The sequence below is a fragment of the Rattus norvegicus genome, chromosome 16 (genome assembly GCF_036323735.1).
Source record: "Rattus norvegicus strain BN/NHsdMcwi chromosome 16, GRCr8, whole genome shotgun sequence".
Classification (NCBI taxonomy): domain Eukaryota; kingdom Metazoa; phylum Chordata; class Mammalia; order Rodentia; family Muridae; genus Rattus; species Rattus norvegicus.
The window spans coordinates 18,311,775-18,327,667 of NC_086034.1; the positions used below are offsets into that span (position 1 = coordinate 18,311,775).

Below are 15,893 nucleotides of genomic sequence, written 5' to 3' on the forward strand. Positions count from 1 at the left end.
CCTTGGTGGCCCTCTCTTCAGTGCTGGGCATGCTCAGCTTTCTCCATCAGTTTCAAGCAGAGGATAAAGAAAAGGCCATTCTGACGCAGTCAGCTCTGGGGTTGGTCACCAGCACTGACTGTGCCAGCTTTACAGGTGTCCGTCAGTCCAGGAGCCTTCGTTCCCTCGCCCAGGTCTGTGACCGGCTGCAGTCTCCACCTGTGAGTTCCCAGCCGTGCCTTGGTTATGGGATAGAGGTGCAAGGGACCCCAGGTTTCCTGCTTGCTGGGCAAACGCTCTGCTAGCTGAGCCTCTCCTTCCACATCTTCAGCTCTCCCTGTCAGGGGCTTTCTAGTCCAGGCTTCCTCAGCCTCAGAAGCCTCCTTCCTTCCTCTTCCGAAAACAGGACTGAGAGGCAAGCCACCAGCCTTTATTTCCATTTTTTTGGTACATATGTACGTGTGTGTGTGTGTGTGTGTGTGTGTGTGTGTGTGTGTGTGTGTGTGCATATGTATGATGTGCTGTATGTGTGGAAGTCAGAGAACAGCTCTTGGGAGGTCTCGTTTGCCACATGGTCCTAAGACTTGGCAGCAATCGCCTTTACCTGTAGAGCCTTCTAGTCAGCCTGCCATCAACCTTTCAGATTTTCAGGACCTAAGGACTTGGGAGCCGGTGCAGAGAATCTGATGAGGGGTCAAGAGCCTGATGCTTACACTCAGCAGTCTATAAACTAAGAGAAGAGGAAGGGAGAAGAAAGAGGGAGTAGAGGGCACGCGCTCGGGAGAGGAGGAAGTGGGGCAAAGGGCACAGGAGATGTTCCAGGAACATCGAACAGGAGGAGGCAGTGAGCAAGGAGGAGGACAGGGCTGAATCCCAGCTGGGGGGTCGGCTGCAGCACTCGTGTCTTTACCTGTAAAAATGGGGTGATAGCAGTAGAGGGAGAGAGGGCAGGTCTAAAGACAGGTCCTCATTGACCTCTGGCTGTCCGGGTGGAGATCTTCGCATCCCCCATCCACCCACCCACCTCTCTGAGACCAATGGCAGCTGCGGGTGGGGGTGGGGCCGCACTTGCCCAGCCTTGGCCTTCGAGTGGCGCTGGAAGCAGGCCCTGGTTGGCTTCCTCCCAAGGAGAGCTGTGGGAAGGTCGGCCAAGCAGGGCAGAAAACAAGCAAAACCGCAGGGTGGGCAGGGGGGCGTGGGAGGGTGGCTGGGAGGGACGGACAGGGCAGAGGCACGCAGGGGCGCAGTGAGAAGCGCCTAGGACTTTGCAAAGGGCTCATCCCCTGAAGGGACCCACCAGCTAGGCCCGAGCTCAGAAGTTCCCACTCCAGACTTCTGCGAGAACCCGTGAGGAAGCAGCGAGAACCGGGGGTTTGCAAGCCAGAGAAGGTCAGCATGACAGCAAGGGTGGGGGCACCCCAGCAGGAGGGATTGGGGCGCCTCTGGATAGGTACTTAGGAATCTAGAGTGCAAACAGGGCTTGAGGGGCCCTTGCCCCTGGGGAGCAATAAGGGATGCTGGGGTACAGTAGGGTCTCTTGTGGGAGCTCACGTGGAGGAAGGATGAGGAGCTGATGTGCGCCCTGGGATGTGACTTGTTAAGATTTGGGAGGTAGAATTGGGGTTTCAGGCTCCTTATCTTCAAGACTGAGGCCTCTGCGGGCCCTCACCCCCACCGCCACCCCGGGTCTGAATTACGACTCTCTGAGTCTGGAATGCTGAGAAGCTTTGGAGCTTGGATCTAGGACAAGCTGGATCAGGCAAGCTCCAGCACAAGCGGGCCCTGGGCAGGATTTGGGCACCTCGGGGGCTGGGATGGGGAATTTGGAGACTTTCTGGGATTAGGCAGGACAGAACCACACCCCCTAGAGCTAAAACCCCGCCCTCAGTACCGGCTTGATTTCGCCGCTTGGTTGCCGTGGAGACTCGTAGGTACCCTGGGCTGGCCTCTCTAGCTTGAGAGTCTCGTTGGGTTGCAGGCTCTCTGGCCCGCGGTTCCTCTCTATGGTCTAAACCTCCGGAAGGGGGTCGACTGGTGCGGAGCAGGGTTGCGGGGCGATAGGGTTTGGCGGTAGATTGGAAGGTTTGGGGCGGAGCTAGGCGCTGGGTGAGCCGCACTGACCCGGCCTTTCCGTGAGCAGTGACTGACAAGACCTGGAGGCGGCGCGGGAGGCTCAGGTAGAATCTCGGTCCAGGGTGCCAGATAGTCTAGGGACTGTGGGCGGGCCCGTGTCTGTGGGCGGAGCCATGGGCATCACCTGGAGAGTGATCTGAGTCAGTGTGGGGAGGCCGATGGGGGCGGAATCTTGGGACTGCTGAGGGCGGGGCCATAGGTCTCACCCGTAGGGAGGGACTTGGGGCAAGAGTGATCAAGTGTGAGCTAGGGGGTGGAGTCACGGGCCTTCATCTGGGGGAGGAGCCTCGACCAGGTTGCGAGACTTTGATTTGAGGCTCTCAGTGAGGGCGGAGAAAGAGGCCTCGGTTGGGGGCGGGGCCTAATGATGAGGGGGTAGATAGGGGATAGATAGAACACCCATCCTCTGATGCTAGATAAGCATGAGGATAGCGTGTGAATTTTGAGACTCAGAGGAGGGATAAGGTGACATTAGGGCATGGCCTGGACCATTTGCAGCGTAGGGCCTAGGTGTGTGCTGGTTACTAAGCGACCCCAGGCTTGGAGGGCTGAAGCTCAGGGGTGGAGCTTGGCCGTGGGAGTGTCTAACCACGTGGTCAATGCTTGGAGAGAAGAATCTGGCTTTGATGGGCGGAGGGCAAAGATTGAAGAAGTAGCCAATCCCAGACCTTGAGGCGGGCAACGCTAAGTAAACTGGTTGAAATTGGCTTCCCTAGATAGAGCCTTGCTCTGCGGCGGCGGGGCGGGGCCTGATGCCAAGGTACACGCTGGGGGCGGGGCCAGGTTTGTAAACGCTTTTGGGTTTAGGCTACAGAATAAGGAAAAGGAACTGGGTCAGGGTCTGTGACGTAGCCTGGGCGGGGTCAGGACTAGGTGGGGGGCGGGACCCACAGTCTCTGCCGTGTTTTCCGCAGGATGCGGACTCCGGGAGCAGGAACAGCCTCTGTGGCCTCATTGGGGCTGCTTTGGCTTCTGGGACTTCCGTGGACCTGGAGCGCGGCGGCGGCGTTCGGTGTGTACGTGGGTAGCGGTGGCTGGCGCTTTCTGCGTATCGTCTGCAAGACGGCGAGGCGAGACCTCTTGTAAGTAGATGGGAGTTGTAACTTGGGGGTCAGAGGTCATGGATGCATAGCCTTCAAGCAGTCAAGAGTTTTCCAGGGTGGTATGAGGATCCCTTTATGGCTTGGGGTTGGTTTTATAATCTGGTATGGGACCAGAAGGTGGAGTGACTGGAGGGCTCTGCCGGGACTTTCAGGAGACAGAACTCTGGAGGGAATTGAGTACATTACTGGGACTTGGTGTGCTGTTAGGATGGTCATTGGCCACTGTTAGAGCGGATAACTGGTGGGTATTGAGAGAGCTGGCAGTTCCTGTGGTGCAGCGCAGACTGTGAGATGCCTCTGTGTGATTAGTTGGGGGCAACCCACTGTCCGGATTCTTGGAATGAACAGGTTTGGGGTGAAGGAGCATCTTGGGGAGTCTACAGGGCTAAGGTATATAAAGAGTCTCTAAAGGGTGTTGCTCCTCAGGTAACATCTGAGTGTGGAACTTTGGCCATTGTTCAGAGTCTGTGAGAAGGTTATGTATGTGTGTATGTATGTATGTATGTACCACATGTATTCACGCTGTATATGCAGGGTCTCTGGAGGTGAGGTTCTCTGAGGAGTCATAGTGTACAGGGAACATTGAGGCTTCTAGGGTAACATTAGTGTTGCTGAATTCAAAGTTTCAGGTCAACCCTTGGATTCATCTGGGTGCCTTCACAGATCTCCTTCAGGGAGGCAGATTGAGCATCATTAAGAGTGAGGAAACAGATTTATGGTGGTGGGGGCAGAGGCTCACTGGCTCGAGTTTTCAGTGGTTCTCATCTGCCTTCTGCTTCCTGGACTCTTTCTTTCTCTCTTTTTTTCCTGTTTTTCTTCTCTCAAAGTAGCAAAGAAACTTCATTTGAAGCAAATTAGTTGTGTGGTCAGAGGCAACACTGTGAGGAGTGAGTCACTCCTAAGGACTCCAGGGCTTGTTTTGGGAAATGAGCTCTCATGTAGCCCAGGCTGGCCTGGAACTCTTCAGGAAGCCAGGATGACCTTGAACTCCTGATCCTCTCCCTTTATCTTCCCGGACTAGGGTGACAGCACATGTGGTTGAGGCAGTGCTGGAGTCAGCACAGGACTCTTTGCCTTCTGCCTACTGAGTCCAGGCTAGCCTCTTTACCTTGTGAGCCAGGCACTTGTGGCATTCAGCTTTCTCTTTCTTTTCTGTCTTTCTCCTCTCTGTCTTTTTTCTCGACCAGGCTGGCCTAGAACTTGGGATCCTCCTGCCCAAGATTAACAGGCCAGTGGCAGTCTTAAAATGAGTGTAGTCCGCTTGATGAGATGGCTCAGCACCCAGAAGGCTTAGTGCTCCTCCAGAGGACCTGGGATTGGCTCAGCACCAAACTCCAGTTCTAGGTCATCTACCGCCATCTTCTGTCCACTGCAGGTCCCTGTCCTTATGCACACACACACACACACACACACACACACACGTTTTAATGAGCAGAGTAAAGCAGGGCATGGGTGTAGAATGCACCCAGTGTCACAGACAGCCATTGGCAAATGTGGCAGTGTGACTCCAAACCTGGCTGGCTGCTGTGAACTTTTGCTGCCTTCACTTTTGGAGTTGTCTCTGTTTTGTTTTGTTTTGTTTTGTTTTTAACTATTTTTATTTTATGTGCATTGGTGTTTTTCTTGCGTGTGGTCTGAGTGAGGGTATCAGATCCTCTGGAACTGGAATCACAGAGAGTTGTGAGCTACTATGTGGTTGCTGGGAATTGAACTCTGGTCCTCTGGAAAAGCAGCCAGCACTCTGAACTGCTCAGCCTGCCTTGTCTTTATTTATTTTATTTTTTAATTTTTTGAACCTGGGTCTCCCTGGAGCCCAGGGTGTCCTTAAACTCTCAATCCTCTTGCCTCAGCCTTCCAGGGCAGACATCCCTGCCCTGTTGTGTCCAGTTCACCTGCTGTACTGGAGCCTCTGCCAAACCCTGCCGAGTCTCTCAAGGGCCTGCTTTGCTGCAGGCTTGAGCTCTGGGACTCTGGATGAAAGAAGCTGAGGATGGGAGAGGCCCTGGGAAGGGTGGCTGCACAGAGGTGTCTTTGTACTCAGTGTGGGGGCGGCTTGGGCAGCTGCCAACCTGGGTGCCAGAGCATGTAGTAGGGACAAAACACCGGATCCCTGCCTGCTGGCATGGGCCTGCTGATGAGAGGCAGGGCAGAGGGAAGGGTCCTGACAGGCCCACAGTGTTGCTGGAACCTGGCCTGCCTCAGACCCACCAGCTGTGGCCTGGTTCCCATCTGCAGCTTCTAGAAAGAGCGCTTCCTACAGCCAGTTGCAGCCCTGACTTCTCAACTAACCCCCCTCTTCCCGTCTCATGGGTCCGTGGGGCAGTTAGTGGAGCTCCAAGCATAGCCAGTCGTCATACAGTAATTGTTCAAGGCTACATGCTGATAACACACTGGGTGGAAGTAGAAATCCGAGAGCTGACTGTGGACCTTGGGCAGGCCTCTTAATTCTGATTTAGGTCCTTGAGCAGCTTTCATTGAGCAGCTGTTGGGCACCATCAGCATCTGTACTGTGGTGAGCCCGTGCACGGTCTTGAGTGAGCTTTGTTCAGTTCTGATTCATCCTGCCCTTTACTTGCTGTGTGTGACACCTCATCTCTGACAGCTCACATCTCTGAGCCATCAGCTTATCTGTCAAGTCCCAGTTGGGAGACTGTAAACAGAGCACAGCACTGGTATATATTGGGTGTTCAATAAATTCTGGGGCTACACGTCTTTGCCTGGACCACCCCAATTTTGTTTCTTGGTACTTGTATTTGTTTTTCTTAGTTACTCTGCTTTTCATCTGAGCTGTGTTCTGGTTCGTGAGTACAGTACCCTCTGTTTATTTTGGTCCCGGGTTCCTGGGATCTCAGGAACCTCACCCCAGGAACTCAACTGTTTAGGGACCAGAACACAAACACCCTAAAAGGTAGTCGTGAGCCCCAAGCTGTCAGGCTTTAACTCCAGGATGAGCATAAAAAACAACCTTTAAAATGGTTAATTAAAATTTATCATTTTATTTTATAAGGATGGGTGTTTCACATAGGTTTATATGAGCACCATGGACATTCCCCGTGTCCATAGAGGCAGAAGGAGGTGTGGGTCTCCTGGAACTGCAGCTACGGATGTTCGTGAGCAGCCCTGTTGAGTGCTGGGTGCGGTAGAGCTGCCTCCCCAGCCCCCAATTTTGTTTTAGGGCAGGGTCTTGCTGAGCCCACCAGTCCTGTGATAGCAGGTGAGCGCCATCAGCCAAGTTCAGGATGCTCGCCCATCCACCCACCAAGCAGCAGCTGCTGTGTCTTCTTCACACTGGCCTTATTTATCCTGTGGTAGCTAGGAGCCTAGCTCCTGGGCAACCGCCATGTTCTGCAACTTGTCTACATTGTGGTGACTACCACAGTATGTCTGCTTCCCAGCACAGCCTCACCATGCAGAGCATGTCTGTGACAAACACAGCCCTCAGGGATGAAAAGCAGCAGGGTAGAGCACGGTACCCAGCTGGAGTGGAAAGGGAGTGGATTTGTGCACCCTTAGGAGTAGGTGACTTTGGTGTGAATAGGTCAGAAGGCTTGCCTGACCCTCCTCCCAGGACCCTCAAGGGAGAGAACTCCCTCCCACAAGTCATCCTCTGATCTTCACACACACAATGAATACATTAATGAAACTAGCTGGATGTGGTTTCACATGCCTTTAATCCCAGCACTGGGGGAAGGGCAGGGGGCAGAGGCAGGTGGATATCTATAGGTTTGAGGCCAGCCTGCCCTACAGAACAAGTTCCAGGATAGCCAGGGCTACATGAGAAACCCTGTCTTGAAAACAGAACAAAGCACAACCAAATTTCAATGCTTTTTTTTTTTTTTTTTTTTTTTTTTGGTTCTTTTTTTCGGAGCTGGGGACCGAACCCAGGGCCTTGCGCTTCCTAGGTAAGCGCTCTACCACTGAGCTAAATCCCCAGCCCCAGCACAACCAAATTTAAAAGTTAAAGTTCTCCTCATTTTGCAAGCATCAGGAAATGATCCTGGGTTCACAGAGGTGTTAGTGTGTCCCATCACAGATGACCTCTGAGTGACAGGGTGGAACGTGTCAAGCTGAGTCAGAGCAGTGAAAGCATTGCCTGCTTTATATTACTCACGTCCTCTGTATGCTCCCATGTGAGCGCACGTGCGCGTGTCTGTGTGTGCTCCCGTGTGAGCACACACGTGCACTTTTGGAAGTATGGGGACCATCTTTATACCTTTAATCCCATCACTCGGGAGGAAGAGGCAGGATGATTTCCGTAGTTTTGAGGCCAGCCTGGTCTACATAGCAAGTTCACAGTTAGACAGTGTCTGAAATTTTTTTCTAAATATAAAGCCTTTTAACATTGTACTAACATTTTTTGAGACAAGGTTTTTTTTAAGATTTATTTTATGTATGAGTACACTGTAGCTATCTTCAGAGGACATTAGATCCCATTACAGATGGTTATGAGCCACCATGTGTTTGCTGGGAATTGAACTCAGGACCTCTAGAAGAGCAGTCAGTGCTCTTAACCACTGAGCCATCTCTCCAGTCCTTGAGACAAGATTTTAAAGGAGACCCTGTCTCTTGTAGCCTGGGCTAGCCTCACAATCGCTGTGTATGTAGCCCAGGCTGGCTTTGAGCTCATGATCTCCTGCTTTAATGATAGCCAGCTACCTTACTGATGACATTTATCAGTTCTCAGGGCCCTCCCTCTCCTAGTTTACCTACCACCTCAAAGTCCTCAGCATAGCCCTCACCCTGTCTTTAGCTCTGATGACCTCCAAACCCTGGGGCAGCTGTTTGTGAGGGCAGCAGTGTTCCTGGCAGAGCTGCTACCCAGGCACTGGACTCCCTTCCCTCTAGGATTATTTGTGGTAGGCACTGTACAAGGAGGGCTAGCCTTGGGCCTCAGACAAACTTCTAAAATGCTTTCCTGGTTTCTTTGCCCTTTTCTTTTCTTTTCTTTTCTTTTCTTTTCTTTTTTTCAGAGTTGGGGACCGAACCCAGGGCCTTGCGCTTGCTAGGCAAGTGCTCTACCACTGAGCTGAATACCCAACCCCCCCCCCCTTTTTTTTAATTCACCTTTAGTTTTTTGGGACAGGTTTTCTCTGTAGCCCTGGCTGTCTACTATCTGTGTAAACCAGGCTGGGCTGGAACTCAGAGATCCACCTGCCTCTGCTTCCCTAGGGCTGGGGTTTAAGGTGTGAGCCATCACTGTGTGAGCCATCACTGTCCCAGCCCTTTTAGTTTTAAATTTATCTTTACAGGCTGGAGAGATGACTTAGAAGTTAAGAGCACTGTCTGCTCACTCCAAAGGTCCTGAGTTCCATCCCTAGCAACTATATGGTGGCTCCCCACTATAGTGTTATCTGATGCCCTCTTCTGTCATGCAGGTGTATATGCAGATTGGGCACTGATACATAAAATATAAAAAAGGAATTTAAAAAATTATTTTTACTTAATAAGTTTTAGTTTTTAATTTATTTTTCACATGTACAAAAGTTTTGTCTGCATTTATGTGTGTACCATGTGCATGTATGTGTGCCTGTGTGTATATGTGTGTGTGTACCATATGCATGCCTAGTGCCTGAATATGTGTGTGTACTATGTGCATGTATGTATGCCTGCATGTATATGTGTATACCATGTGCATGTATGTGTGCCTGCACGTATGTGTGTGTACCATGTGCATGTATGTGTGCCTGCACGTATGTGTGTGTACCATGTGCATGTATGTGTGCCTGTATGTATGCGTATACCATGTACATGTATGTGTGCCTGCACGTATGTGTGTGTACCATGTGCATGCCTAGTGCCTGCAGAAGGCAGAAGAGGGTTTTGCAACAGGAACTGTAGTTACAGTTGGTAGGGAACTGCCATGTGGGTGCTGGGAATTAAACACAGGTTCTCTGAAAAGAGCAGCCAGTGCTCTTACCTGCTGAGCCATCTCTCCAGCCTATTTTGTTTTGTTTTGAATCCTGTTCCATAGCAGCGTCGGGACTCATACTCCCACTCCCGCTGCCCCAGCTTTCTGGATGCTTAGATGACAAGTGCTTTGTAGCCCCATCCCCTGCTCTTTCCCTCCAGGAAATAGGACAGGACAGGAAGTGAGTCAGCAGAGGCCATGGGGTTGGAAGGTCCTGGGTGCCAGGGGAGAGATGCCAAGGCAGGGGCAACACTTCCAGGGGTCCTGGAGTGTTCTGAGCATGGAACAGCGAAGCCAGGCCTTGGGGAGGAGAGCATGCTGAGGGAGAGTACACAGACCTGTCTTCAGAGTAGATAGAGTGCAGTTGGGAACTGGGGCAGACAATGCTGGGCGTGTCTCCAGTAAGGGAGGGATGGGAGAGAGACAGCTGGCATGGGGATGGCACAGGGCATTTTTCTTTGTCCTCTCTAAGTCTCACCCAGGCACATAGGAGGTGTTAGCTATTGGGGAAAAACAAGAGACTCTGGGGCTCAGCTGGTCTCTCCGATGTATCCTAGCTGCCATCTCTAGCCACCTAAGCTGAGCATAAGGGCACATGGCCTAGGACCTTCGCCCCAGCTGGGGGGAAGCCACCCATCTCCTCCCCAGTCCCCACTGTCAAGAGTTCTCGTTTTGACTGTTGTCATCCCTCCCATCACCTTCGATTCTGCCCAGTGCTCATCAGTGTGTGGTGGTCTCCCAGAGGGCTGTGACCTGTCTTCAGAGTAGATAGAGTGCAGTTGGGCAACCTGAGGAAGTGAAGAGTGAGAGGAGGAAGACTGGATGAAGGAAGAAAGGAAGCTCCTGGGGTCCTGTAGCCTGAGGCAGGGTTGCTGTGAGTTCAAGGCTAGCCTGGAGTAGCAAGAACCTATCATGTGGGATAGGCACTTGCAGGCTTGGTGTCTCTTCTTGGCTGGCTTGTGGTCACCATCTCCCATTGTCCTCTGAAGATGGGGTACAGTACTCAAAGGACATCCCAGAGAAAGGAACAAGGATGAGTTCTGAGACTTCCCTGATAACCAGGCCTGTCAACCCAGGTGCTCCAGATGATGGGGCAGGAGGACTGCAAGCTCTAGGTTAGAGGATATTTATGGAGACCCTGACTAAAAACTAAAAGGCAGGCTGGGTGCTTAGGGGTGGAGCCCTGTCTAGAATCCCCCAATGAGGAGCTATGGGCTGGGTTAGGGGTGGAGCCCTGCCTAGAATCCCCCAGTGAGGGGCTGAGGTTGACTCTCCTGCCTAGAATCCTCAAGTGAGGGGCTATGGGTCTGGCTCAGGGGTGGAGCTCCTGAGTAGAGTTACCCAGTGAAGGGCTGAGGGCGTGGTGGTAGATTGCCTGCTAAACACATATACAACACCCCAGAGCACAAAAGAGAATCTGACAATTGACATTCAGGGCACCAGGGCATTTAGGGACAACTACTCGGTGACTAATTCTCATGTGGTAGACAAGCTGGCTTTGGGCATTCATAGCTTCCTGTCTGGTTGGTTAATGCTCCCTGCCCTAAGATATCAACCATTAAAGGAAGCCTTACTGGGCCCCAGCTGTCCTGAGGCCCCCAGGGCTACAGGCAGCTCTGGACAGTGACCCTGTCCCCATCTCTGCAGTGGCCTCTCTGTTCTGATCCGCGTGCGGCTAGAGCTACGACGACACCGGCGAGCAGGAGACACGATCCCACGCATCTTCCAGGCCGTGGCCCAGCGACAGCCGGAGCGCCTGGCGCTGGTAGATGCGAGTAGCGGTATCTGCTGGACCTTCGCACAGCTAGACACCTACTCCAATGCTGTGGCCAATCTGTTCCTCCAGCTGGGCTTTGCGCCAGGCGATGTGGTGGCTGTGTTCCTGGAAGGCCGGCCCGAGTTCGTGGGACTGTGGCTGGGCCTGGCCAAGGCCGGTGTAGTGGCTGCGCTTCTCAATGTCAACCTGAGGCGGGAGCCCCTTGCCTTCTGCTTGGGCACATCAGCTGCCAAGGCCCTCATTTATGGCGGGGAGATGGCAGCGGGTGAGGCCTGGTGGATACCAGGAGGGTGGGGACCTAGGGACCTTAGGGATAGGGAGATGCTGGCCAGGGGCGCTTCGTGACTATGACCCTGAGCCTCTGTCACCACAGCGGTGGCGGAGGTGAGTGAGCAGCTGGGGAAGAGCCTGCTCAAGTTCTGCTCTGGAGATCTGGGGCCTGAGAGCGTCCTGCCTGACACGCAGCTTCTGGACCCCATGCTTGCTGAGGCGCCCACCACACCCCTGGCACAGGCCCCAGGCAAGGGCATGGATGGTAAGTGGAGGGGTCCCTGACATTTATCCCCTCTGTCCTTGGCATTCCTGGTGCACAACGTCTGCTTCTTCTGCAGATCGGCTATTTTACATCTATACTTCTGGGACCACCGGACTTCCTAAGGCGGCCATTGTGGTGCACAGCAGGTAAGCAAGGTCCTAGGGCCCTCCCTTCCCCATGGCCTGCCTATGCTGGGACCTGCCCTCCATGGTCTCCCTCCCCTCTGGCTGAGCCCCACCTATCTCCTGCTCTGCCTCCTGCCCTCCCCGACCCGGGCCTTGGCTAGTATCCTGAGGGTTTTATATCCTAGATCCCATGACCATTCTGCTTTGGCTCTACTTTGTTCTCTCTGGCCCCCAGTTCTTCCTCCAGCCAAACACCGTCCTTTAAGCCTTGGAATCTTTCCATGTGCCACACTCTCAGATAGCCTTCCCAAAGGACTCAGGGTCCTCTCCAATCAGAAGACCCTTTCCCAGATGTGGGATGTAGATATCCACCAGTGACTTCCTCTCCCTGCAGGTACTACCGCATTGCAGCCTTCGGCCACCATTCCTACAGCATGCGGGCCAACGATGTGCTCTATGACTGCCTACCTCTCTACCACTCAGCAGGTATGTGGGCACCTAGGGGAGTGTACGGAATCTCTCAGCGACCCTCACAGCTACCCTCTCTCTAGGGAACATCATGGGCGTGGGACAGTGTATCATCTACGGGTTAACGGTGGTACTGCGCAAGAAGTTCTCCGCCAGCCGCTTCTGGGACGACTGTGTCAAATATAATTGCACGGTATGCCCCGCCCACTCGCGGGCTCCTCCCATCACACCAGGTGCCCAGCAGTCCCTGAGCTCTGGCTGGATCAGGACACGCCCTCATGGGAGGTCCCTCTCTGTCTAGCTGACCCCAAGCGAATCAGTAACTGCCTTTAGGGCACGCCTCTCCTGCTCTGGCCACGCCCCATTCTGGCTCCACTTTCTGCCACTCCCCTGTTCTACCCAGACCTCGCCTTAAGCTTGCTTCCTCGACTGACTGCTTTGTGTTCCCGACTTCCCAAGCCCCGCCCCTCCTACTCAGCCACGCCCCAACTGACCCGGGTCTCTCCTTGCTTAGCCAATTCCTCCTCCTAGGCTAGGTCCTGCCTCTCCCTTAGGCCCCGCCCTACTCAACCAACCAAGGTGCATCTTCCCAGGCCAAGTCCCATTCTTTGTGCTTAGTCGCCACCCTTCTTGCAAGGCCACACTAACCCAGGCAGGCTGGGTCCCACCTGCACAGGCCAGGTGCTCCCATCCAGGCTGTGTGCCACCAGATCAGGCCAGGCTCTTAACTAGGTGGTCCCATCTAGTTAAGCCCCACTCACTCTGCCTTCCTGCTTGCCAGCCTGCCTGCCCACCTTGATGGTGGGACCTCTGTCTCAGTGAGGAAAGGGGACCAGCCTGTGTCCCTGCAATGCTAAATGCAATGTAAATGCTTTGGAGCCTCCTACAGTATCACCAAGACATTGTACCTGTTTTACAGTCAGGGAAACTGAGGCTGTAATGCAGCTGAGACGGAGGTGCCCTGAATCTCTCCAGGTGCTACCTGCGTGGTTTGGGGTCCTTCTGAAGGGCCAGAGGCCATGAGTAGGATCAGCTCTGTGGGCAGGGAGAGCCCTAGGTGAGGGGTTAAGCACAGGCAGGGTATTGTGGCTAGAATGCTGGAAGCACAAACAGGCCGAGCTCCTTCACACCAGGCTGCAAGCGCTCTCCCTGACCCTTGGAACGTGGGACCCGCAGAATTGAGCAGAGGTGCAGGGCTGCTGGATGAGAGGAAGGAAGTGCTGTGTGTCCTGGTGTAGAGGAACCAGCAGTTGACTGACAGGCCCAGTGTGTGGCAGGGCTGATCCAGGCCGCACAGCCTTGCATGGCACCCCTGGAGGGCCCTGTACTCTGCCAGCACAGCATCCGTCTTAGGAAAAGTGCTAATTGGACGTTGAAACACTAAAGTCACTTGAGAAAAAGCCAGAGGAGCTGGGTGGTAGCAGGTCGGCACAGAGCCTAGCCCAGCATGTTCAGGGCCCTGGAACCTACCCCTCACAGCCCCAGCACACGGCTGTGGCTGGGTGACTTCATGTTAAAACTCAAGTGGGAACCCTAGGTTCACCCCAGATGCTGCATGCTCTGCAACCTCTACCTCTGTCTAGTTCCAGAACATTCCGTCCCTACCTGTGGTCCCTACTTCTTACTCCTCAGCCCTGATGTATGTACTTCATGCTGCCAGTTCACACACACAGGGTCTTTTGGCTCTGGGAAGGCATGCTGGCTTTACTTTTTAATCCTCTCCATATTCTGAAATCCAGCATGTGGCAGTAAGACCAGCCTGTATTACAGGACATGCTGAGCCCAGAATGGCCACTTCTCTGTTCTACATTTTGTGCATGATGTCAGGCGTATATGCATGTGTACACATACATATATATCTCCTTAGCCCTTGGCTGTCCTGGAACTCACAGAGATCTACCTGCATCTGCCTGCTGAGTGCTGGGAACACAGCCTTGTACCACAGTGGCACACCATTGCTGGACCTGTGTTGTCCACCTGCCTGTGGTGGAGTGTACCCTGGGTCACAGACCCCAATGGCACCCAGGTCCTTTTGTTTAGACCCTTCGCTGTGGGAACAGTGCACTCCTTTCAGTGCCTTCAGCGCCCTTTCTGTCACCTTGTGTGGTAATGAAAATCCCTGTGAGGCAGAGAGGTTCTAGGGCGGGGATGTCAGGGGAGGGACACGGGGATGTGCAGTGAAGAGCGGGGAGGTGGGGTGAGGGGCAGAGCGCTGAAGCCTTTGTTCAACAGGCACCAGAGAACAGAGGCTGCTGGGAAACCTTTCTGGGCTGTGTCTGTACCCTGGTAGATTGGGATTCACTCGGTTTCTAAGACAGGGTCTTACTTGACAGTCAGCATAGCCTGGACTCATGATCCTCCTGCCTCAGTTTCTTGAGTGCTGAATGGCAGTCGTGTGATATAAACTGAGCAGATAAGGCTCGAGGGCAGTCCTGGATTTAGGCAGGGTTTTAGTCAGTTCAGAAGCCAAAACCCAAACCCTAAGTCTACGCTTTCTAAAAGTTGGCTTTTCAGTCACAGGCATGGGAATGCTGCACCATGAAAGGGACACTCCGGCAGGCACAGTGTGACCCAGTAGGGCATGCTCTCTCTATCCCTCCCTTCCTCCTGTCTCTGTCCCCCTCCCTCCCTCCTCCTTTTTGGAGACAGACTCATGTCCTGGCTGGCCTGGAACTTGCTATGTAGCCAAGACTATGCACCGATTAGGTTCTAGTAGCCTTCCGTTTCAGTTGGCTAGCTTTTCTTAGCTCTCCCTTTACAGTGGTGGGAGGAGGAGGGTGTTAGTGTGGAGATGTTAGTGTGGAGACCAATACCTGTGGCTACAGATAGTTGGGAGACTGAGACAAGAGGAACCCTAGATTAGAGACTCAGTACACACCTGTCATCCTGGCATTTGGAGGACCAAGGCAGGGGGATAAGACATTCCTGGACAGCCTAGGCTACATAAGATCACTGTCTCTCAAAAACCATAAAAGGGGCTTAGCATATAGCCCTTGGTTCTGTCCCTAGCACCTTAAAAAGTCCTCAGTGCTGGTTCTCCTTGGTTCAGTACTGCTCTTGTGCTGACTCCTTAAAATGGGTGGTGGCAAGGCTCTTCCATCACTGGTCAGGTCCCACCCATCCCCGAGCCGTGCTCCTCATTGGGCCTTGCCTGAGCCCCGCCCCTGGCCACCGCAGGTAGTGCAGTACATCGGTGAAATATGCCGCTACCTGCTAAGGCAGCCGGTTCGCGATGTAGAGCGGCGGCACCACGTGCGCCTGGCCGTGGGTAACGGACTGCGGCCAGCCATCTGGGAGGAGTTCACGCAGCGTTTCGGTGTGCGACAGATTGGCGAGTTCTACGGCGCCACCGAGTGCAACTGCAGCATTGCCAACATGGACGGCAAGGTTCGCGGCTGTGAGGTGTGGGTCGACAGGGCATGAGTGCCTTCAGGCCGCTGTTGTCTCCTCACCGACATGTCCACCCTAGGTCGGCTCCTGCGGCTTCAACAGCCGTATCCTCACGCATGTGTACCCCATCCGTCTGGTCAAGGTCAACGAGGACACGATGGAGCCACTGAGGGACTCCCAAGGCCTCTGCATCCCGTGCCAGCCCGGTGAGCGCGGGCCTTACCTGGTGCCTCGGGGAGCTGGGGTCCCTACAGCTCCCACACCTACTCAGCCTGAGTGTCACCTCCTCCAGGGGAACCTGGCCTTCTCGTGGGCCAGATCAACCAGCAAGACCCTCTGCGGCGCTTCGATGGCTATGTTAGTGACAGCGCCACCAACAAGAAGATTGCCCACAGCGTGTTCCGAAAGGGGGACAGCGCCTACCTTTCAGGTGCGGAGCCGCGTGGCCGGGCTGGCTGTCAGAATGCAAAGCCCG

General features: G+C 53.8%; 1 protein-coding gene across 10 annotated transcripts in view; it reads left to right on the forward strand.

Annotated features, from left to right (window-relative positions):
• The first annotated feature begins 84 nt into the window (after positions 1 to 84).
• The window catches only part of Slc27a1 (solute carrier family 27 member 1), a 25,166-nt gene continuing 9,357 nt past the window's right edge, over positions 85 to 15,893 (forward strand). For 4 of the 10 annotated variants that reach the window (XR_010058325.1, XM_008771156.4, XM_063275794.1 and 1 more), the window contains exons 1-10: positions 2,491 to 2,622; positions 3,027 to 3,194; positions 10,771 to 11,165; positions 11,274 to 11,435; positions 11,512 to 11,581; positions 11,955 to 12,046; positions 12,112 to 12,221; positions 15,206 to 15,415; positions 15,498 to 15,624; positions 15,711 to 15,848. Coding sequence is in view for 9 of the 10 variants with exons in the window: in XM_008771156.4 (XP_008769378.3) it covers positions 2,591 to 2,622; positions 3,027 to 3,194; positions 10,771 to 11,165; positions 11,274 to 11,435; positions 11,512 to 11,581; positions 11,955 to 12,046; positions 12,112 to 12,221; positions 15,206 to 15,415; positions 15,498 to 15,624; positions 15,711 to 15,848 (1,504 nt within the window). In the remaining variant the exon portion in view is untranslated. Of the gene's footprint in view, positions 201 to 1,192; positions 1,369 to 1,855; positions 1,907 to 2,122; positions 2,157 to 2,407; positions 2,873 to 3,026; positions 3,195 to 10,770; positions 11,166 to 11,273; positions 11,436 to 11,511; positions 11,582 to 11,954; positions 12,047 to 12,111; positions 12,222 to 15,205; positions 15,416 to 15,497; positions 15,625 to 15,710; positions 15,849 to 15,893 lie in introns of those variants that run through there. The other 6 variants (XM_063275796.1, NM_053580.2, XM_063275795.1 and 3 more) reach the window with 6 other exon arrangements.